Here is a 22,576-nt window from a genome sequence, read left to right as displayed (position 1 = left end):
TGGTGGAGAAGAATATCATTGTTGATCGTAATCCTCCACCAAGTACTGTTAAGGATACTCGTAGTGAGGTTGGGACTTATGTTCCAGAAACAAATCCGGAGGTGCTGGTAGCCACTGCTATACCTGAATCAAACCCTTTCATACCAACAGTTGACCATGTAGCACAGATGCCATTTCATGATGATTTTCCTGATTGTCCTGACCCTGAAAATGATTTTGAGGGCAATGACGACCAAGAAACAGAGGTCCGTTCTCAAGCTTTGAGCCTGAGTCCACTGTCGTACCAAATACCGAGGCAAACAACATGTAGAAGTAGACCCCGTAGAGAAGATCGCCAAACACCTGGTACTAGTAGTAGTCGTCCAGACGGAACAAATGATGCTAGAGAATTTAGTGATCCACTCTCTTCTTCGACATATTATAGTAAATTCAAAGCTCAGATGTTTACAAGAGAAGACATTGAGGATAATAGTCACTATATATCTATGGGTGGCACATCGGGCGGGGAGATTCATTTAGGAAAGTTTTTCAGAGACAAGGAACATTTAAAAAAGGTTGCTGGCTTGTTTGCAATGAAGAAGGGATTCGACTTTATAGTTAAGAAGTCTGGTACTGATGTTTGGTATATTACATGCAAGGATCCTGATTGTGGGTGGAGGTTAAGAGGGAAGAAGAAGCAACTTTCTAACATGTTCGAGGTGACAGCATTTGAAAATGTACACACATGTTCCCTCGATGTTCGAAAAAAAGATAACCGTCAAGCATCACATTTGGTAGTTGCCGAACTGATCAAGGATAAATTCTCAGTTAACGGTTCAGATTATTTAGCCTCCAAAATAAGAGAAGATATGAAGAATTCTTTCGGGATCGAAATGAGTTATGAGAAGGCTTGGAGATGCAGAGAGAAAGCACTCCACATAGTTAGGGGTACGCCTGAAGCTTCATATTCGAAGTTACCTGGGTACTTGCACATGCTGCGGTTGAACAATCCCGATTCCATTACTGATTTCAAGGTAGATGAGGGTCGCTTCAAGTATTGCTTTTTTTCTCTGGGTGCTTGTAGGCGGGGATTCAAGTTTTGTCGACCTGTTATATGTATTGATGGGTCCTTCTTGAAAACTAGGTATGGTGGCCAAATGTTGTGTGCCGTGGCATTGGATTCAGACAGCCACATATTTCCGATTGCTTTCGCAATGGTTGACAGTGAGAACCACGACTCTTGGACCTATTTCATGAGGAAGTTGAAACAAGCGATTGGTGATGTTGAGAACTTAGCATTCGTATCGGATAGGCATCAAAGCATTGTTCATGCTTTGGAACTTGTCTTCCCTGATGCACCCCATGGCGCATGCTACCACCACATTATTATGAACGTGGCTAGCAAGTTCAAGACTGATTGCTTCACGGATCATATTTACAGTTGTGCATACTCGTATAAGAAGATAGATTTTGAAAGAGAATTTGAAAAGATAAAAGCAATGGATGTTCGAGTTGCACTATATCTTGAGGGCATTGGATTTGAAAGATGGGTTCGTGCGTACTTTCCAGGGGACCGTTACAATGTAATGACAAGTAATTGGGCTGAAAGTTTCAACAGCAAAACTAAGGACGCAAGAGCCTTCCCGATCACTGCTTTTGTTGAATTCATCAGGTTTACTATTCAAACATGGTTTGCTACTCGAAAGGAAAACGCTGAAAAGTGTAGCACGACTCTATCACCAGTTATGGAGGGGGACTTGTCATGTCAATTTGAGAAATCTCGGTTCTTAAGCGTCGACAGAGCTGGACCTTATACATTTAATGTCCACCCCGGAGGAACAGTTCAGAGCGGTGGTATAGTTGATTTGGAGGCACGACAATGCAGTTGCGGCCTATTCCAAATCATGAAGATTCCTTGTCCACATGCATGTGCTGCTGCTCAAGAACGAAATATTAGCATGTACGCATTGTGCTCTCAATATTACACAAGAGAGAGTTGGAAGAGCACATATGAGGGGACAATTATGCCAGTTGGTGATGAGGATGATTGGGAATTGCCTGAAGACATTAAGAACATCCAAGTTGGAGTACCGATTGAGAAGAAACCTGTAGGCCGACCGAAGAAGCAAAAGGTCGGACGAATTAGGAAAAATCGATATCCTTCTAATGGAGACAAGGTTGTGATACAACGATGTTGTAGCAAGTGTGGTGGTAAAGGGCACAACAAAGCGTCTTGCAAGTACCGAGGTTAACTTGTTTTGTTTGTATTCTAGTTGACCTATTATGTTTTATTTCTGCTTGAACTAGTAATATTTGTTATGTGCTGGATTTTGCAGGTTTTTTTCTATTTTTTTCTCCATTATGAAACTCTTAAATATGTAATAATCCAGTGTTGGTTCGATAGTGCACGATGCCGGTACGACAATGCACGATATTGTTTGTTGTAGGATTATTTAAATGTATCTTACAATATGGTACGACGTTGCTCGATGTAGTATGATAGTTAATGTACGACATTAGGGTACGATAATGTACGATATTGGTCCGATAATGGTACGATGGTATGGTTTCAGGACTGTTCGTGAAATTTGTGAGGCAAGTGAGGGTACGATAGAGTACGATAGTGATCGATGATAGTACGATGCAAAGATTAAGCACATTAAAATGTAGTAATTACAAAAAGAGCAATCAAAAAAATTATACAATTCAAAAAAATTAAGACCGTTCAACATAAGTTTTGGTAGAATAAGTCTACACACCACCTTTGCCTAAAAAGTTTCATATTATTGTCAGTTACATTATCAAATGGTAGTTGTAGAAGCTTATGTTCAATATGCTCAATTACGTAACATCCGCAATCGCCACTGCATTAGAAAATAAACAATAATTTAATAAAGTTTTGTAATTAAGAAATAATAATTAATATGTGATATTTAATAAAGTTCACCTGGATTTTGTTTGCGGTACGAATTCACGTGGAATGAGTTTCCAATCGAAGGGTCTGACCTGACTCTCTGATGCTGTCAACTGAGGCGCGAGTATAACGTCATGGTTCTCAAATAAATCGGACTGTCGCAAGACCGACGGGAAAATGGTACACCAGTCAACCATCAAGCTGATCAAATCGTTTTCGGAAATTGATCCAATACTGGAGTCAAAGATGTTGAGCATCCACCCATTCAGGTCTGCCTCTACAGCTACCCAATGCATTTGGTCTTTCAAGAAGAGGGCAAAATAAATGAACTCCTTGTTCTGCCAACTCGGTAAGAACTGGACTGCATCACCCCTAACCAGGTCCAATATACTGTCATCCCAACTAAATCTAGAGTAGTCAGAACCTGGAAAAGCGTCCCACCGACCCTTCAATGATTCGGGAAAAATTGTAGGCATAACAACACATTTCTGAGGGTACACGTTAGGATAAAATTATAGACGCCTCCTCATGAGATGAAATGCTGCATCTAAATGCTACATTAAAGGAAAATTAAGTCAGTAACCACAATATCGTACCAAAATAAACAAACAAAAAAACTATCAGACATGAATATAGTAACTATCGTACCCCAATCGTACCATTATCGTACCCCAATCGTACATGAATATATTAACAATAAAACCTTCTATCGTACCAATATCGTGTTAATGTCGTACCATCATCGTACCTTTATGGCAAAAACTAGTATTATACACCATCGTACCCACTAGCGTCCCACTGTCGTACCATCATCGTACATTATCGTACTACCATCGTACCTAAATTGTCCCACTACAAATTCTAAATTTATGATGGTAATAGTAACTACTTAACAAATTATATCGTACCACTATCGTGCTAATGTCGTACCACCATCGTACCATTGACATAAACAGTTTATAATTTGACACTTATAATTATCGTACTACTTTCGTACCATATCGTACCCATATCGTACCACTATATATAGAAACATTTAAATAAATTTTCAACATTATTTAATTATGAAGTTATAGAAAACTTACAGAGTCAGAAAGCCATGTCCTCGGAGTATGCAGTTTCAGGAACCAAGCAGCATCGTGTGTCCCTGAGAAGCATTCCCTCGGATATTTATTCCCAATGGTGCCAAGCAACCACTTGTGAAAGGTCATAAGTAATTTACCATCAACAACCCTCAATGGATCCACATTCACTGCTGTCTTCGATTTCTTATTCCTTTTCCTCATTGCAGTGTACTCATCGAACCACCTAGGCCTCTTTCTTTCTCTCCTCTTCTCCGGTGCTGGTGGAGCTATGTTTAAGAATTGTACTTCAGAATCTTCAGTATCTCCGATTACAGTAATTTGCATATCCTCTGGTGTGCGAAAAATGTGATCATCTACATCATCAGGTCTGTAATCGTTAGGGAGAATGTCTTCATCTACAGGAGACTGAGGGCCTTCTTCAGTGGACTGAGGGTGTGGATCTGGAACTGGCCTACTAAGATCTTCCATCATTGTCATAAGCTTCTGCAATTGACCCAAGATCTCGGACTGACCTTTAATAAGGGCACTTTGTTGCCCTTCAACCTTTTCCAACCTGGCCAAAATCATAGAGTAGCCTGGTTGCTCAGCTTGGGAGGAGGTGCTGGCATGAGGTGTTGATGGGGGAACCTCAGGTGCCTCAGGTTGAGCTGGTGGAACCTCCTTAAAAATATTTGCTGCTTCTGCTTGCTCAGCTAACTTTTCAGCAAGCTTTTCAGCCTGGCTCTGTAAGGCTTCCTGTGTAGGCTGTCCATCGGGACCCACCTCTAGTTCCTCTAACCCCATGTCCACATACAATGGGGCTTCATTGTCTGTAAGGGTCCTCACATACTGTTCTTCAGCAGGTCGGGCACACAGGTAGGGGTATACTGTCAACTGCCACAAAAAACAATGCATATTTAGATTGGAAAGTAAAACAATATATCATGTCAATTGGTAAACTATCGTACCCCAATCGTACCCATATCGTACCCATATCATGCAATTATCGTACCCATATCGTACCCATAACATAACAATATCGTACCCGTAAGTGAGAATTGCTTGCTAACTATCGTACCATCATCGTACAACATCGTACCAATATCGTACCACTACTACTACATTAACAAAGAATACATATCGTACCCCCATCGGACCATCATCGTACCAAATCGTACCACTTAGTCAGTTTTCAAACAGTTGACAAAAAACCACAAAATAACCCCATAATCGTACTCAAATCGTACTCTATCGTATTCCTATCGTGCAGTACCCATAAAATTGCATATCTAGAAAAAAATATAGAACATTCAAAAGTAAAGTAAAAGCTCACCTTTTTGGCAAACAACTTAATAAGTTGCTCTTTGTGTATCTCTACTTTCTCCTTGCTCTGCCAGTTGATCATTCTTGGTATGCCTTGGCCCAATCTCACAGCATGATCCTGACCCAACTCAATGATGGACTCAAAAGCCCAATACTGCAATGCTGCAGCATACCCATAAATAGAGTACTTGGCCTCCTTTTGAGTCTTTCCTTTCTCAATCTTCTTCTGTAAATGCTTCTTCATTTCAACAAAGTCTTTTTGACAAGTTTGTAACAACTTCTGGTATGATATCTTCCCCCACGGGTACTGGAAAAAGAAGTCAACATCGTCTACCATCTTCAGCATGTCAGTCCAAACCATCAACTTCTCCTCACGACCTTTCAAAACACCCTCAACTAATAAGCACAAACCCATCTTGTACACATCATCAACTATTTGACAACTCTCAAAAGTTCTGCGCAGTTGCCCTATGCTCACTTGGGAATGACCATTGAAGTACTCAAGAATTAACCGATCCGAAGTGGTCTTCGCTTTAATCTCAGCTTCAGACGGTCCGGCCTCAAAATTTAAACCAGTAACTAAAGCGAACTCCAATTGGCTAAATCTACATCTTTTTTTCCCAATATAAAACTGGACTTCGTCAGTCTTCTCCCCTCTGAATTTGTGCAACAACAATTGATGGACTAAGGCACCAGAAAAATTTAATGGTTCCGCCATGAAGAACTGTTTGAAAGGGGATTCCTTCACCCTATCCAATAAACCACACTGTATAAATTTTGCTTTAATCTTTGGAAAGTACCAACTGCCGCGCCAAGTGATACGTCCCGTAAAATGTTCCTCTACTGGAACTATCAGTTGTGGAGGTCTTAAGTTCTGCATAAAACAAATAAATACCCAATTAAATAGAATAACAAAAAAAAACATCAAATTTTATATTCTGCAATATACTATCGAGCAACTATCGGAATCTATCGCACCATATCGGACACCAATGGAAAACTGGAACTATAACATTATCGTGCACAATCGTACCTCACATCGTACACCATCGTATTATAACATACACAACAATTTGTTCCCACTATCGGGCACACATCGTACCCAACATCGTACCCTATCGTACCTCCATCTGCAACCTCAAGTTATCAGAAAACACAACCTATCGTACCACCATCGAACCACTATCGTACCAGTATCGTACACTCATCTTCAACCTGAAGTTATGAGAAACACAAATACTATCGTACCCATATCGACCCACTATCGTACCTTATCGTACCTCTAAAAAAACCCAGAATTTTTTTTCAAAATTTTACGGTTTATCAGATGTCACACAGTCAGATTTAACACAGTCAAATTCAACAATACATACTATAACATTTTTTAATGGAGAAGAGATTAAAAAAAACACATACCCTAGACATTTTTGCGCAATGGGGTGTCGGTTTTTCTTCTCCGGTGAGGGGTTGGAGCTTGGTTTTTCTTCGTCTCCGGTGGGGGTTGGGGCTTGGTTTTTCTTCGTCTCCAGTGGGGGTTGGGGCTTGGTTTTTCTACGTCTCCGGTGGGGGTTTTTCCGACCGTCGGGTGAGGGAGAGAGCAGCGTCGGGTGATGGTGGGTGAGGGAGAGAGAAGCGTCGGGTGTGAGTACTTATGTTGCTCGATGGTTTTGTGGGAGTGAAGAGTTGGGATTTGGGAGGGAACGGGAAATGGGCAGGGGAAAAGCCGAAAGGTACGGTTTTTATCAAGTTTTTTTATCACTATCGTGTACCATCGGGTAAAATCGTGTACCATCGTACTATTGGGCAAGCATCGGGCACTTATCGGGTACCATCGTGTACAATCGTACTAATAGGTCTGCATTAACTTAATAACAACTATCGGGCATGCATCGGACTCGTATCGATCCATTATCGTACTTAAAGGGTTTGTAGAATGAAAATAAATATCGGGCAACCATCGGGTAGCCATCGAACCTTAATGACCATCGGGTAACCAAAACATATCGGGCAAGCATCGGGTGGCCATCGGACCTCATCACTAACCTTGAAACCCAACAACTATCGTCCCTGCATCGGGCCTATATCGGACACTATCGGGCATTTAGAAAAAAATTCAAGGAACCCAAAAAAACGCAGATTTTCACAGACCACGATTTTCACCAAAAAAACAGCAAAAAATACCAACAAACTACAGATCCAACATCTAAACAGCAATCTAAATCATAAAAACAACCAACAACAACAAGAATCAAAGAAAATTACTTACCCATGTGTATCTTTTTTGCAAGATTTTAGAGAGGAAAGGTATGAGATTTTGTTATGAGAGGGGTATTTTTGGTATTAAATGAAAGATAAGCATTTGTATCATAGGGTGGTTAACTTTGGTTCAAATTTTAATTATTAAGCTAATGTAAGCATGATTTATCAAATTTCCCTATAGTAACACATGTCTTTTTTCCTTTTCCTTTTTCTTTTTTTGAGATAAAATCAAGCATTCGAGAGAATTAACACTGTTTTCTAATTGAATATGCTATAGGGCCCATTCTCAATCCAGTCATCCGCGTCATTGTGAGTCCCACAAGAGGCAAAGGTGTAGAATGTGAAGACTGTGATCCACTTCCTCTAAACGGGGATGAGCCAAGAAGAGTAATGGCGTCCTTAGCCATACCTTCATCCATGCCACCGACCAAATCATCGCCTTTACCACCATTAATGGCTACTGCAAGTCCCAAGCATTGGTCCTCAGCTTCAGCTTCAACTTCCAGAAGGAGAAAACTCAATCCTCTCAGAATTTCAGCTTTAAGTCTCCCCGATTCGTCTCCTCTGCTAAAAGCAGCTCACCACACTGTTCGATTTGTCGAAATATGTTTTCTTTCCTTTTTTTTTTTTGTGAAACTCCTATGTCATATATATTTAAGTATTTAAACATAAACCCATCAAGATTTTGGATGTGTAGGTGGACACGTTCATTAAAAGTGGCATGGTCGTTGGGTTGGGCTCTGGTCAAGCTTCTACAATGGCAATTCAGTACCTGGGTCAGCAACTTCGTACAGGTGCTTTCAAAGACATTGTGGGAGTACCCATGTGAGTTTTTATTCTAAGAATGTGTTTTTTCTATATATATATATATATATATATATATATAAAAGACAATAGGGTTTCACCTTAAGCTCTATTGGTAGGACTCTCAGTGTCTCTCGATCCGTAAACAGATTTTGGCGCGACTTTCTTTTATGATCGTGTATATTGTAGCTATTTAGATTATCTGCATATTGTAGCTATTTAGAGTATCTGCATATTTTCAGAAAATTTTAAATAGTTTACAGTACTGAAAATTAGGTTCAAATATGTTATTTTCCACGCGCATAAAAAAAAATTAGTCACGTGTGCAAAACATGTTTGAACTTAGTTTTTGGTACTGTAAATTATTCGGAATTTTCTGAAAATTTGCACAATGCTCTAAATAGCTACAATATACACGGTCATTAAAAAAAAATCGTACCGAAAACTATTCACGGAGTTGTAAACACTGAGAGCCCTACCGGTAGGACTTAAAGTAAAGCCATAGGAGAATTCCCCTATATATATAAATAAATTTTTATATTTACACATTTTAAAGGCTTCCTTTACGTTTTGTATTTATAATATATGATTTTAAAATGGTCATTTCTTGTTTTCGTTCAAATTTCATTAAAGTTGCTTTAACATGGTTCTTTGTTAAAGTGAGTATACAAAGGACCTTTCATAATTTTCTTGGTAATTGCACTATTGCAATGAGTGTTGAATGCTCTTAGAGTTGTGATGTGAAGAAAGGAAAGTGATTTTTTTATTTATATTTTTATGAAGGTCTGTTGTGAGTGCTAATGAAGCCGCCAAGGAAGAAATACCATTGCACGACTTCCAAGATAATTCTCGAGTGTGTACCAGTTCTAAATGTTAAAAAAGATTTCCATTTTAAGTTGGTGCTTATGAAAACTTCTTTGGAATGGCGCTGCCATCCTTGCTCGTTATTTTAAGTAGCTATGATTTTAGATACCTTTTGAATGCATTGTTTCAGTGTGTATTATCACAAATTCTGATTTAAAGAACCATTAGAAAATGAGATTTTACTGGACTGAAGTACAGTACTCCTTTTTGAATGTTTCTTCTGTTTAATTATGTATTTTACTTTAGATACATAATGTTTGATCTGTTTAGTAGATTATCTTAGTTAAATATCACATTTTCTTTTTTGTAGATTGATTTTGCATTTGATGATGCTGATGTTATAGAAGAAGGCACTCTTACAGCTATTATTGGGAGACGGAGTTCGCAAGGTGATGAGTCCCTTTTCCAAGAGAAGGTTAGAATGAAGTGGTTCTTTTAACGTTACAGCATAGAAAGTTATGTATTCTGACAAAAGTGTACATGCACACGTAATGCATTAGTTGGTGCCTAATAATTTTGTATGTCATTGTTAGATTACTCTTGGTTAATCAGAGTACTTGATTGAATCTTTGTTTCTATTCATTTACAGAGTATACTAAATGCAGCTGAAAATCTGGTGTTCATGATATCAAAGAACCAGTACAAAGGTGGTTTGGAGGGTTCCATCCCAGTTTTGGTTAATTCTGTAAGAAGCTACTCTTCTGACCCTCCCTTAAACATCGAATTAAGAACGATGGCTTAGATCTTAAAGCTTATATTTCAGCTCAACTGGTTGGAACCTGCTGAAGAAATTGATGACTTGTTTTTGGGTGATGCAGAGGTCTGTTAACAACAAACATATCAGAATTCCTTCTACTTGTTTTTGCTTGTGTTTTTAATTTTGAGTACATTACTACCAAAGAAATTAGTTGTATTTTCTGCTTTTTCCCTTTAAGTTAAGGTATGGCGGAGACCATCTATAGGATATGCAGATCCACTAGGGGGTGACTTCCCATTTGTCACCAGAGAAGGCCATAATGTTCTTGATGTCATTTTCACATCTCCAATACTAAGCCTTGGTAAGTTTTTGGTGAGATTTTCCTGTTGTAATCACTGGTTAATGCATTTAAAGTATTTTTTTGGTTAATTTCTAGAAACTTATTGCAGAGAAAGTTGCAGAAAGCCTTGATAAAATTGATGGGGTTGTTGATCATGGTGTCATTTCTAAGTTCCCGTAAGTTTTATGTCTCTAGTAAATTCTTTATTTTTGGTGTGTATGTGCCTAATTGATACACCAGGAGCTACATTTGTTTTTTGTTTTGTAATTTTTTTTTCTGTCTCCTTCTTTTGTTTTCTGAGTTTTTTTGTTATTTTTTATAACCTCTGAAGAGCAATCCTTGAATTGGGTAAGCACAATAGTACATGATGTCTGGAATGACAGCTCATTCGAGATTATCTTATTATACCATTGTTTCTGGAGATTGAAAAAACAGTTGGAAAGGGTTTTTAAATCAGATTGAAAAAAAAAACTGTATGCTTCTTTCATCGAGATATGCTGCTTGTGAATAAGCTAAAATGCTAGGGGAAGGACTTAAAAGTAGATTGTAAAAACAAGTTTCAGATCAAAATGGTCTTTTGCACTGGCATGAAATGTTTCTTGCTGGAAGTATGCCAATTATGAACCAGTTCGCCCAACATGATTTATTAATATTTTTGTAAGAAATGTGATAGAATTGAGATGAAATGAGAGTACAAAAGTTACAAAAGATAGTAAATTGTCATCTTAGAATAATAACCAAGTAAACCAATTCCTGATTAATTCAGAAAAAAAGATAATATCTATGGTACATATCCATCAAGCCAACCAATACTTGACCCTATCCCATAAAGATTGTTAACTCTCCACTAAATCTGCAAAAGCTTTATCATTCCTTTCCAGCCACAACACAATAATTTTGCCATGATTGCCACATTTCACAACTTCGTCCTTCATCCCATTTTAACATGAAAAAAAAATGAAAACCAGTATCAAATTGTAGCAAAGACTTGCATCAACAAGGCCAAACCCAAGACATATCAAACTTTTTAAGGAGGCTGGACCAAAGCTCTACTTCTCTAGAGCCATGTAGAAAGAGGTGATTGAAAGATTCACCATTTTACACATTTCACACCAGTTTGGGGAGATATCTAATTAAGGTTTAAACTTTTCTTAAACATCATAGGGCACTAAGTTTCCCCAAAGTCAACAGACAACTGAATATCTTAACCTTTAGTGGAATTCGAACTTTCCAAATAACATAATAATATGTTAAAACTCTACAGTCTTATGAACAACATTCGATTCTACCGAGTGCACCCCTCCAAAATCATCACTCCCTTCCCGATCATGATTTATGAGGTAAGTTTCTAAACTAACATGAAGAAGTTACGCCTAACAAAGTTCTATAATTAAATGCCAAGATGGAAGTACAAATTCATATTTCCCTTCTTGTTCTCAAGGTTGGAATATCGTCTTGAACCATTAATGATTTTTTCATTGTTTTCCCATAATTGTCTATCCTTTTTGTTTTCTTCTTTGAATTTATTTTCAATGTTTCTTTGTAATTGTTTTCTTTCCAAAATCCCATATGCTTTTCCATCTTGTCCATATGAGCTTGTATTTTACTTTAAACTGTTGTTCGCTTACCCCATATGAGCTTGGATTAAACTTCACTGCAGTGTCCTGGATCACATCGTCTCACAAAAATTGTAAGTAGAGGAAAAAGGAGGACAATGAATAAATTACTTGCCTTACATATTTAAGTTTAATCATGTGCGTAAAGTGTAAATAGAAGGATTAAAAGCAAATACCGTTTCTTTTTCTTATTGCATTCATACTTAAATTTGAAGGTTGTGACCACTTATGATAAATTTAGTATGCTAAAAGAAGTTTGAAATCAAAGTTAAAAAGGCTTATTGATTACCTGTTCTGACCAAACTAGATAAATGATGGCATGTATATCTCTCTGCTGTTAGGCTGTGTAAAGTTCTTTCTTGGTTACCTGCATTCGGTGGTTGTAACTTTTTAATGATACTTTTCTTTTACGAAGGCTCATAGTTTGTTTTTGTTTATTATTATTTTGGGAAAGATGATTCTCAAGAACAATTCTTAGGTATGAGTTAACATACATTCATTTTTATTTCATCTTTTATCACTTGATATGCTGCAGATGTACTGTAGTAATTGCATCAGAAAGTGGCTTGTACATTGTTGATAATGTCTCAAAGAATCCAGTAAAGGGAACCTGATTGCTACAGCCAACAAGACAATCTTATGTGGTTCCTGTTGTCATTTCCAAACATAATCTTAATGTAAATATGTTAATCTCCATATTTCCTTTGGAAAATATTGATGTTATTTGAGCAAAGAAAAATAAAATAATTTTGAGGTTTGGTTGTACTTGTCAAATCCTTTGCTTTTACTAGTCGAATCCTTTCTCAAAGAATACATAGTGCTGGTGGGCCAAGGAAAAGAAAGACACACTCATGCCTAACTCCCCTTATAGGCCCAGGGCCTTGTGATGAGGAGTTTAAGAAGAAAAATGAGATCTCATTACCCCAATTCGATCCAGAGAATGGTTGTACACCTTTCAAGGAAGGTAAAGGAGATATTGGGAGTAGCTCACAAACAAAAGGCAAGAAGGCAAGAAGAGGAACCAGCTCAGAAATGAAGATCAACACACAAGGAAAGGTTAGAAACACCAAATTTATCCCTTTCAATCTTCTCCAAACGAATCACAAAAATGAGGAAGTCACAAACAATTGCGTTGAGGTGGAAGTTACTTTGGATCCAAATTTTCAGTTGGGCGAGAAGGTGGCCCTTATCAAGCCTCCTCCGTCCAAATGAAAGTCTTAGCATGGAATTGCCGGGGTTTGGTTAGAACCTCGACAATCCAAGCTTTACAAGCTTTGACAAGGAGAGTGAAGCCAGAATGTGTGTTTTTAAAGGAAACAAATGTTAGTAAATAAGCTATGAAGAGATTATGTAGAAGCTTGACTATTGGAAGGGGAGAATTTCTGGAAGCTAGTGGGAATTTGGGGGGGGGGGGGGGGGGGGGGGCGGGTTTGTGTTTTGTGGAATGAAGAGGTAAGAATCCACGTAATAGAAATAGCTGGTGGGATTTTCGAACTCATGGTTTGGGACGACATGGTCAATGTTTATTGGACCCTCTTTGCTGTCTATGGAACACCATATGCAGACCACAAAGTTTGTTTTTGGAGTAAGCTGAAAAATAGTCTCATTGTGTAAGACTAGCTGGGTTATACTCGGTGATTTATGTCCTGTTAAGTGATGAAGATAAATGGGGAGGAAGCCGGCTAAGAGTGGGGATACCAAAATCCTCAGAATTTCTTGAGGATACAAAAGGGGTCGACTTGGGCTTTGTGGGGTGTAAATTCACATGGCAAAATAAAAGATTTGAAAAAGGATTGATTAGAGAGAGACTTGATAAAGCCATTGCGTCAAGTGATTGGGTTACTAGTTTCCCGAAAGTTGGAGTGAGAAATTTCCCCATAACAGTCTCAGACCATGAACATATTGCTTTTGACTCTTATATGGATAAAACGAAAGGAGGTAGACCCTTCAAATTTTTTGAAGCATGGGCTAGAGATGAAAGTTGTAAAACTACCATTGCCGAGGCATGAAGAGGTAGTGGTCATTATAGTCCAAGTATTCAATTATGTTGTAAATCGGAGGCAGCTAAGAGATCCTTGCAGACTTGGAGTAAAACAATATTTGGGGTGCCAGAAAAGAAGATAGAAGTTATAGAGAAGAGACTTCAATGGCTGCAGAATCAAACCCAAGATCAATGTTTACTGGAAGAAGAGGCTCGTCTCCATATGGAGTTGAAGGAGTTGTGGATACAACTGGAAAGTATGTGGAAACAAAGATCGAGGGAAACTTGGTTGGTGAAAGGAGATCGTAACACATATGTCCACAATGATCAGAAGATGAAGAAACAATACATGGGCGGTTCGGGATAGGAATGGAACCTCAAAGGAGAGTAGGGGATATATGGCGCAAATTTTTAATGGTTTCTTCTTTGACTTATTTACTTCGGATCATCTGGATATTGAAACACAATTGGAATCTCTCTTTGAGCAAAAAGTGATAATAGAAGACAAGGAGAGTTTATGCCAGATCCCCACAATTGAGGGAGTGACAAAGATTGTGTTTGAGCTCCACCCTCTCAAGGCTCCATGTAACGACCAAAAAATCACTAATAAAACTTAAGGGCCTTGATTAGTCTGTCGGGAGGACTTAATTGGTTTATGTGTGATTTAAATGATTTAATGCATGATTATGTGATTATTTGTGATAAATGGTTGAGACCACATTATTATGTGGATATATTTGCAGCATACGCACGAGGCGATCCTAGGGAGCTAGTTAGTGGGAAAGTCACAATGGGACCCAATACTTGACTTGGGGCAAGTCAATGGGTATTTTGGTTATTTGATGTTTAATTAAGTTATTAGGTTATTGAAACAAATATTTGGAGATATATTTGAAGTTAGAGAGTTTAGGAGGGAATAATGGGGAAATTTACCATTTTGCCCTCCGTGACGTTTTTGGTACCCCGAACCTTGGGAATAACTTAAGTGACTTAAGTTAGATAAAACAAAACAAAGGAAACAGATAGAACTTTGCCAAAACCGACTCTTCTCTCTCTCTCACTCTTGCTTCCTCTAGAAACTCTCTCAAGCTAACTTTGGAAGCTAAGGAGGAGTTTTGGGCTAGGAATCACTTGAATTGAAACTAAGGACTTGGGAATTAGCTTAGTAACTACTTGGTGGATTTATTCTTCAGTAGAGTTAAGCTTTTAACTATGGTTTAGCTTTTGAATTCTGGAAATTGCTGGCTGTTTTAAGGTGTTTATGAGCTTTTGAGTTTCAAGGATTGAATTGGAGTTTAAATGAGTTGTGAGTCTAGTTTTCTGTTGGGTTTTGCTGCTGGGAACATATTAGAGTGTTTGTGATGAGTTGGTTGTGTTGTTGGGTTGATTCTGGGTAATTTGGTTGGGTTTTGGTTGTTGAAAATGATGATTTTTCTGGGTTCGAAGGGGTCGGGCCGTGACTCTGTTCTTGGTGTGCCGCAACCCTCTAGAATAGATGGGAGCCAAAAAGAAGGGCAGGCTGCGATATGGGGAGCTTAGGGCTGTGGCGCATGTCTGCTGAATGGGGAGGCTGGGCCTCTGGTTGGAGGCGGGCCTCTGCTGAATGGCGCATGTCTGCTGAATGGGGGGTATAGGGTCGTGACTCTTAAGGGCATTTTTGGGCTTTGAGAAAGTTTTAGGTGTGGGAACTTAACGTAGGGTGCTTGGGATTGATTCCACTACTGTGTATGGTGGAATTCGATGTCCCGAAGGCTAGAACTTGGTTCAGAAACCTTTATTCACTTATTATTGATGGAATCCTTTATCATGATTGTGACTAGGTGTACGCTAGGGCTCGGAAGGGGGGATCGTGCTCGAGGGTCATTTTTCGTAATCAAAGCACTCGAAATTAAAGGTAAGAAAACTGCATCCGGTTGTGTGACTATGTTGGGACAAAGGGTTCCCTATACTTGTATGCAACATTGTATGATGGTATTATGCCATGTGGACATGAATTAAACAACCTAAGAGTGTCAGAATTAATGTTGGCGCACAGGACGCAGCTCAGCCACTGGTAGCTGAGGACAGATTAATATTCACTGAGCTCGGTTTAAGCGGACCGGAGTCAGTGTAATAAACAGGGGGTGAATACCTTAAATGTCTATTCACTGAGCTCGGTTTGAGGGAGGACCTGATCCACTGAAGGCCGAACAATGAATGAGTATGATTACCGCTATCCTGGATTTCATGAGGGTAGAGGGTCATGACAGAGTGGCCTGTGCCACCTATATGCTAAGAGAGGGTGCCCACATCTGGTGGGAAGTGACATCACAGACCAGAGACGTTACTACTTTTGGTTGGGATGGATTCAAGGACTTGTTCAGTCAGAAGAATTACAATGTGGCCGTCAGGGCAGCAAAGGTGAATGAATTTGTGGGATTAATGCAGGGCAACATGACAGTTTCAAAATATGCCCTGAAATTTGATAGACTTGCGAAGTTTGCACCAGATCTTGTGCCTACAGATGCAGCTAGGCATGACAGATTTATTAGAGGGCTTAATGCTATGATAGCCCGAGACGTGAGAATTACAATAGTACCTGGGGGAACGACTTATGCTCAGGCTGTTGAGAAGGCTCTTACCGCTGAGGAGGTAGAAAACAAGATTTGTAGGGAGAACACTACGAGATGGGAGGTTCACAGGGCAGTGCCTCCACATCCAGGGTATGGTAGAGGCAGAGGCCCCGGTGATTTGAAGAGGAAGACCCTTGACACTTTGACCACTCCTGGTCCTGATAGGAGGGGTCGGGGTATTCAGGGTGGCCGTCAGGGAGGCAGTGACACATGGAGGAGTTACCCAAAGTGCACGAGGTGCAGAAGACGCCATCAGAGCGAATGTCGGGCCAAGGTCTGTTTTGTGTGCGAGGTAGTGGGACACCTCAAGAAGGATTGCCTAACCGTGAAGAAAGAGGAAGCAGGGAAGGTGGACAGCTTGACTCCAGCTCGAGTGTTCACCTTGACACAAGCAGAGGCCGAGGCTAGTCCCTCGGTGGTGACAGGTCAGCTTTCTAGCGCTGGCTCTCCTTTCACTGTATTGATTGACTCTGGTGCTACACATTCATTTGTTTATAGTAAGGTGATTGGTAGATTGTGTAGACCTAGTGAGTACCGTACTACGGGGTTTGGGACCATATTGCCTATAAGGGAACTGGTAGTTTCTAGGAGGTGGATTAGAGCGTTGTTGGTGATGGTTGATGGTAGAGAACTTTCAGTAGATTTGATTGAGTTAGATATGGAGGACTTTGACATGATTCTAGGGATGGATTGGCTGGTTAGATATGAGGCTACTATTGATTGTAGGAAGAAGATGGTGACTTTTGAGCCTGAGGGAGAGAGTCCCTTTGTGTTCGTAGGTACGGTATGTGGACACCGTATACCCATGATATCAGCGCTGAGAGCTAGGGACCTGTTACAGCGAGGATGTATAGGTTTGCTGGCTAGTGTGGTGGATACTACTAGAGTTTTTCCAACAGGGACGGGAGAGACTAGATTGGTTCGTGAGTTCTTAGATGTATTTCCTGAGGATCTACCAGGGTTGCTACCGCACAGGGAGATTCAGTTTGTTATTGAGTTAGCACCGGGGACAGAGCCAGTGTCGAAAGCACCATATAGGATGGCACCAGCAGAATTGAAGGAATTGAAGATACAGTTACAAGAGCTTTTGGATTTTGGGTTCATCAGGCCTAGTTACTCACCATGGGGCGGTCCGGTTTTGTTTGTGAAGAAGAAGGACGAGACTCTGAGGATGTCTATAGACTACAGAGAGTTGAAAAAGTTAACCATTAAGAATAAGTACTCTTTACCAAGGATTGATGACTTGTTTGATCAGTTGCAGGGTAAGACGGTATTCTCGAAGATTGAGCTTCGATCTGGTTATCACCAGTTGAGGATCAAGGACGAGGATAAACCAAAGACGGCCTTCCAAACGAGGTATGGGCACTATGCGTTTCTGGTCATGTCGTTTGGTTTGATCAATGCTCAAGCAGCCTTCATGGACCTAATGAACAGGGTGTTCAAGGTCTTCTTGGATTAATTCATCACTGTCTTCATCGACGACATTTTAGTGTACTCCAATTTAGAGGCAGAGCACGAGCAACATCTTCGATAGGTCTTACAGAGGTTAAGAGAACATCAGTTGTATGCCAACTTTAAAAAGTGTGAGTTTTGGCTACCAGAAGTGACCTTTCTTGGACACATAGTTGGTGAAGATGAGATTAAGGTGGATCCATCCAAGGTGGAAGCAATGAGAGATTGGCCGAGGCCAAGGAACGCCTCAGAGGTTCGGAGTTTTCTCAGGTTAGCGGGTTACTACAGACGGTTTGTGGAAGGGTTCTCGAAGATCGCTGCACTGATGAAAAAATTGACACGGAAGAATCTGAAGTTCGTCTGGTCAGAGAAGTGTGAGAACAATTTCCAAGAATTGAAGCGAAGACTTATTACTGCACCTGTGCCGAGTCTTCCTTCTGAGGAAGGAGTGTTTGTAGTATATTGTTGTGCATCGAGGTTGAGTTTGGGCTGTGTATTGATGCATAATGAGAATGTTATAGCTTATGCATCACGCCAGCTGAAGGAGTATGAGCAGCGGTATCCTACCCATGATCTAGAATTGGCAGCAGTGGTATTCGCACTGAAGGTGTGGCGACATTATTTGTATGGAGAGAAGTGCGAGATATACACCGACCACAAGAGTTTAAAGTATTTCTTCACCCAGAAGGACCTAAACATGAGATAGAGGCGTTGGTTGGAGTTGGTAAAGGACTATGACTATGATATTCTTTACCATCCAGGGAAAGCCAAGGTAGTGGCGGATGCATTGAGCCGGAGAGGCTCGGGACAGTTATTTAGTTCTACTCAGATTTCCATAGAGTTGGCTGATGAGATGACCAGAGTGAGGATAGAACTGGTGGTGGGTCGATTGGCCAACATTACTTTGCAGTCGACCATACTAGAGTGGATTATGGAAGGTCAGTTGGTAGATGCACAGTTACAGGGGGTTAGAAAGAATGTCTTAGCGGGGGTAGGTAAGGACTATTCTATTTCTGAGGTTGGTTTGCTACGGTATCAAGGGCGGATTTGTGTTCCAGCTGATGTAGGGATCAGACGAGAGATATTAGATGAGTTGCATACTACCCTGCACTCACTTCATCCGGGTACCACGAAGATGTATCCGGATTTACAAACATTTTATTGGTAGTCCGGGATGAAGAAGGATGTGGTAGAATACGTGGCCAAGTGTTTGACCTGTCAGCAGGTGAAAGCCGAGCATCAGTGACAAGCGGGGTTGCTTCAGCCTTTGGGTATCCCTGAGTGGAAATGGGAGGATGTTACAATGGACTTCGTGGGAGGTTTACTCAGTACAGTGGGGCTTCATGGATCTGTGTGGGTGATAGTGGACAGATACACCAAGTCAGCTCATTTCCTGCCAATGAAGTCGACTTATACGGTGGATCAATATGTAGAGTTATATATGAGGGAGATCGTACGTCTCCATGGGGTTCCTAACTTTATTGTGTCAGACCGGGATCTTATCTTTACCTCCAAGTTTTGGGATAGTTTGCAGAAAGCCATGGGGACTCAATTGAAGTTTAGCACAACCTTTCACCCTCAGACCGATGGACAGTTTGAGAGGATGATTCAGGTGTTGGAGGATATACTTAGGGCATGTGTGATCGACTTTGAGGGATCTTGGAGTAAGTATCTCCCGTTGATTGAGTTTTCATATAACAACAGTTATCAGTCAACGATTGGAATGGCTCCATATGAGATGCTTTATGGGAGGAGATGTAGGTTGCCCATTCATTGGGATGAGATGGGTGAGAAGAAGTATTTGGGGCCGGACATGGTTCAGAAGACTAATGAAGCTATTGAGAAGATTCGAGCTAGAATGCTTGCTTCACAAAGTAGACAGAAAAGCTACGCTGATCCTAAGCGTAGGGACATGGAGTTCCAGGTTGGGGACCACGCATTTCTACGAGTTTCACCATTGCGAGGGGTGAGGAGGTTTGGGAAGAAGGGCAAGATGAGCCTCCGGTTCATTGGACCTTTTGAGATCCTGGAAAAGATTGGACAGGTGGCTTACAGGTTAGCTTTGCCACCATCACTGTCGGGAGTTCATGACGTATTCCATGTTTCTATGCTTCGGAAGTACGTTTCAGATACAACACATGTGTTGAAGTATGAGGACTTAGAATTGCAGACAGATTTGTCTTATGAAGAGCGACCAGTTCAAATCTTAGACCGGAAATATAAGGTTCTACGGAACAAGACGATTCCTCTAGTTAAAGTGTTATGGATGAATAACAGGGTCGAGGAAGCGACCTGGGAACTTGAGACAGCAATGCGGGATCAGTATCCCGAGTTATTCAGGTAAATTTCGAGGATGAAATTCTCAGTAGGAGGGGATAGTTGTAACGACCCAAAAATCACTAATAAGGCTTAAGGACCTTGATTAGTGTGCTGGGAGGGCATAATTGGTTTATGTGTGATTTAAATGATTTAATGCATGATTATGTGATTATATGTGATGAATGGTTGAGACCACATTATTATGTGGATATATTTACAGCGTACGACACGAGGCAATCCTAGGGAGCCAGTTAGCGGGAAAGTCACAACGGGACCTAATACTTCACTCGGGGTGAGTCAAGGGGCATTTTGGGTATTTGATGTTTAATTGAGTTATTAGGTTATGGAAATGAATATTTGGAAATATATTTGATGTTAGAGAGTTTAGGAGGGAATAATGGGAAAATTTACCATTTTTCCCTCGGTGACGTTTTTGGTACCCCGAGCCTTGGGATTAACTTAAGTGACTTAAGTTAGATAAAACAAAACAAAGGAAACAGATAGAACTTTGCCAAAACTGACTCTTCTCTCTCTCTCACTCTTGCTTCCTCTAGAAACTCTCTCAAGCTAACTTTGGAAGCTAAGGAGAAATTTTGGGCCAGGAATTACTTGAATTGAAACTAAGGACTTGGGAGTTAGCTCACTAACTACTTGGTGGATTTATTCTTCAGTAGAGGCAAGCTTTTAACTATGGTTTAGCTTTTGAATTCTGGAAATTGCTGGCTGTTTTAAGGTGTTTATGAGCTTTTGAGTTTCAAGGATTGAATTGGAGTTTAAATGAGTTGCGAGTCTAGTTTTCTGTTGGGTTTTGCTGCTGGGAACATATTAGAGTGTTTGTGATGAGTTGGTTGTGTTGTTGGGTTGATTATGGGTAATTTGGTTGGGTTTTGGTTGTTGAAAATGGTGATTTTTCTGGGTTCGAAGGGGTCGGGCCGCAACTCTATTCTTAGTGTGCCGCGGCCCTCTAGAACAGATGGGAGCCAAAAAGAAGGGGGACATGGGGAGCTTAGGGCCGTGGCGCATGTTTGCTGAATGGGGTGGCTAGGCCTCTGGTTGGAGGCGAGCCGCGACATGGGGGGTATAGGGCCGCGACTCTTAAGGGCATTTTTGGGCTTTGAGAAAGTTTTAGGTGTGGGAACTTAACGTAGGGTGCTTGGGATCGATTCCACTACCGTGTTTGGTGGAATTCGATGTCCCGAAGGCTAGAACTTGGTTCAGAAACCTTTATTCACTTATTATTGATGGAATCCTTTATCACGATTGTGACTAGGTGTACGCTAGGGCTCGGAAGGGGGGATCGTGCTCGAGGGTCATTTTTCATAATCAAAGCACTCAGAATTAAATGTAAGAAAACTGCACCAGGTTGTGTGACTATGTTGGGACTAAGGGTTCCCTGTACTTGTATGCAACATTGTATGATGGTATTATGCCATGTAGACATGAAATAAACGACCTAAGAGTGTCAGAATTAATATTGGCCCACAGGACGCGGCTCAGTCACTGGTAGCTAAGGCAAATTAATATTCATTGAGCTCGATTTAAGCGGACCGGAGTCAATGGGATGAATAGGGGGTGCGACCTAAGGGCGTCGACCCTGGATATTGTATGATATGTTAATTGTCTGGATGATAGATTGTTGATTGATATCATTGATTATATGAATGATGTGATCTGTTGAGTATTTGATTAATGAGTTATGAACTGTTTGGTTACTATTATTGGTTATATTCAGTGTATTGGTTTTCTTGCTGGGCCTTGGCTCATGGGTGCTACGTGGTGCAGGTAAAGGCAAGGGTAAGCTGGATCAACCCTGACTTGGAGAGCTCTAGAGGCGGAATGTACATAGTCAGCTGTTCGGCCGCCACAACCGAGGGTTGGACAGGGATAGGAATACCTGAAATGTCTATTTTGCCCTTAGAGTGGCTAGTAGGTTTATATAACCCTGAATTTTTGTAAACTGTCCTTTAAACTCTATTTCTCTCTGGATCGCGTGTACGAAATGTTTATTTAAATGAAGTTTATCTTTTATGATCAAAATCTATTAACCCTAGTTCAATAATGGTTTTAGTGACACATTTTCAACTAAATGACTTGATTAACAAGTCTTGCACCTTTATAAACCCACAGTGTAACGGTCTTGGCTACCCAGGGCGTTACACTCCATGTCCAGATGGTATGTCGGGGTGCTTTTATAGAAGATATTGGGACATCACGGGGGAGAACGCCACAACTTGTGTTCAGAATTTCTTCAGAACAAGGTTTTTTGACCCAAAACTGAGCTACACATACATTTGTCTGATCCCAAAGAAAGAAAATGCGAACACTATGGATAGCTTTAGAACGATTAGCCTT

General features: G+C 40.4%; 1 protein-coding gene across 4 annotated transcripts; it reads left to right on the top strand.

The window, feature by feature from the left end:
* Positions 1–7,835: 7,835 nt before the first annotated feature.
* LOC133800454 (probable ribose-5-phosphate isomerase 4, chloroplastic) lies at positions 7,836–22,219 on the top strand. 4 transcript variants are annotated; one of them, XR_009876475.1, is made up of 11 exons: positions 7,836–8,127; positions 8,237–8,364; positions 9,127–9,196; positions 9,518–9,622; positions 9,797–9,892; positions 9,971–10,027; positions 10,148–10,265; positions 10,354–10,420; positions 11,905–11,934; positions 12,396–12,537; positions 22,007–22,219. XR_009876475.1 is itself a non-coding variant. In XM_062238413.1 (10 exons), the coding sequence occupies exons 1-10, from the start codon at positions 7,930–7,932 to the stop codon at positions 12,472–12,474; spliced, it is 948 nt and encodes a 315-aa protein (XP_062094397.1). In that variant the 5' UTR covers positions 7,836–7,929; the 3' UTR covers positions 12,475–12,625. The 4 variants fall into 4 exon arrangements, 3 of the variants coding, with proteins under 3 accessions (XP_062094397.1, XP_062094399.1, XP_062094398.1); XM_062238413.1 differs by lacking the exon at positions 22,007–22,219 and having other exon boundaries at positions 12,396–12,625; XM_062238415.1 differs by lacking the exon at positions 12,396–12,537 and having other exon boundaries at positions 7,837–8,127; positions 22,007–22,216.
* The last annotated feature ends 357 nt before the right edge of the window (positions 22,220–22,576 follow it).

This window comes from Humulus lupulus, chromosome 9 (genome assembly GCF_963169125.1).
Source record: "Humulus lupulus chromosome 9, drHumLupu1.1, whole genome shotgun sequence".
NCBI classification, from domain to species: domain Eukaryota; kingdom Viridiplantae; phylum Streptophyta; class Magnoliopsida; order Rosales; family Cannabaceae; genus Humulus; species Humulus lupulus.
This window is presented reverse-complemented; position numbering and strand designations above follow the sequence as displayed.

What these genes read in the sequence shown, in the direction of transcription:
- LOC133800454 (XM_062238413.1), top strand. Translation starts at nt 7,930, where the DNA reads ATGGCGTCCTTAGCCATACCTTCATCCATGCCACCGACCAAATCATCG. An exon ending in ACTTCCAAGATAATTCTCGA is followed by an intron (nt 9,197 to 9,517) that starts GTGTGTACCAGT and finishes TCTTTTTTGTAG; the next exon opens with ATTGATTTTGCATTTGATGA. An exon ending in TGTTTTTGGGTGATGCAGAG is followed by an intron (nt 10,028 to 10,147) that starts GTCTGTTAACAA and finishes CTTTAAGTTAAG; the next exon opens with GTATGGCGGAGACCATCTAT.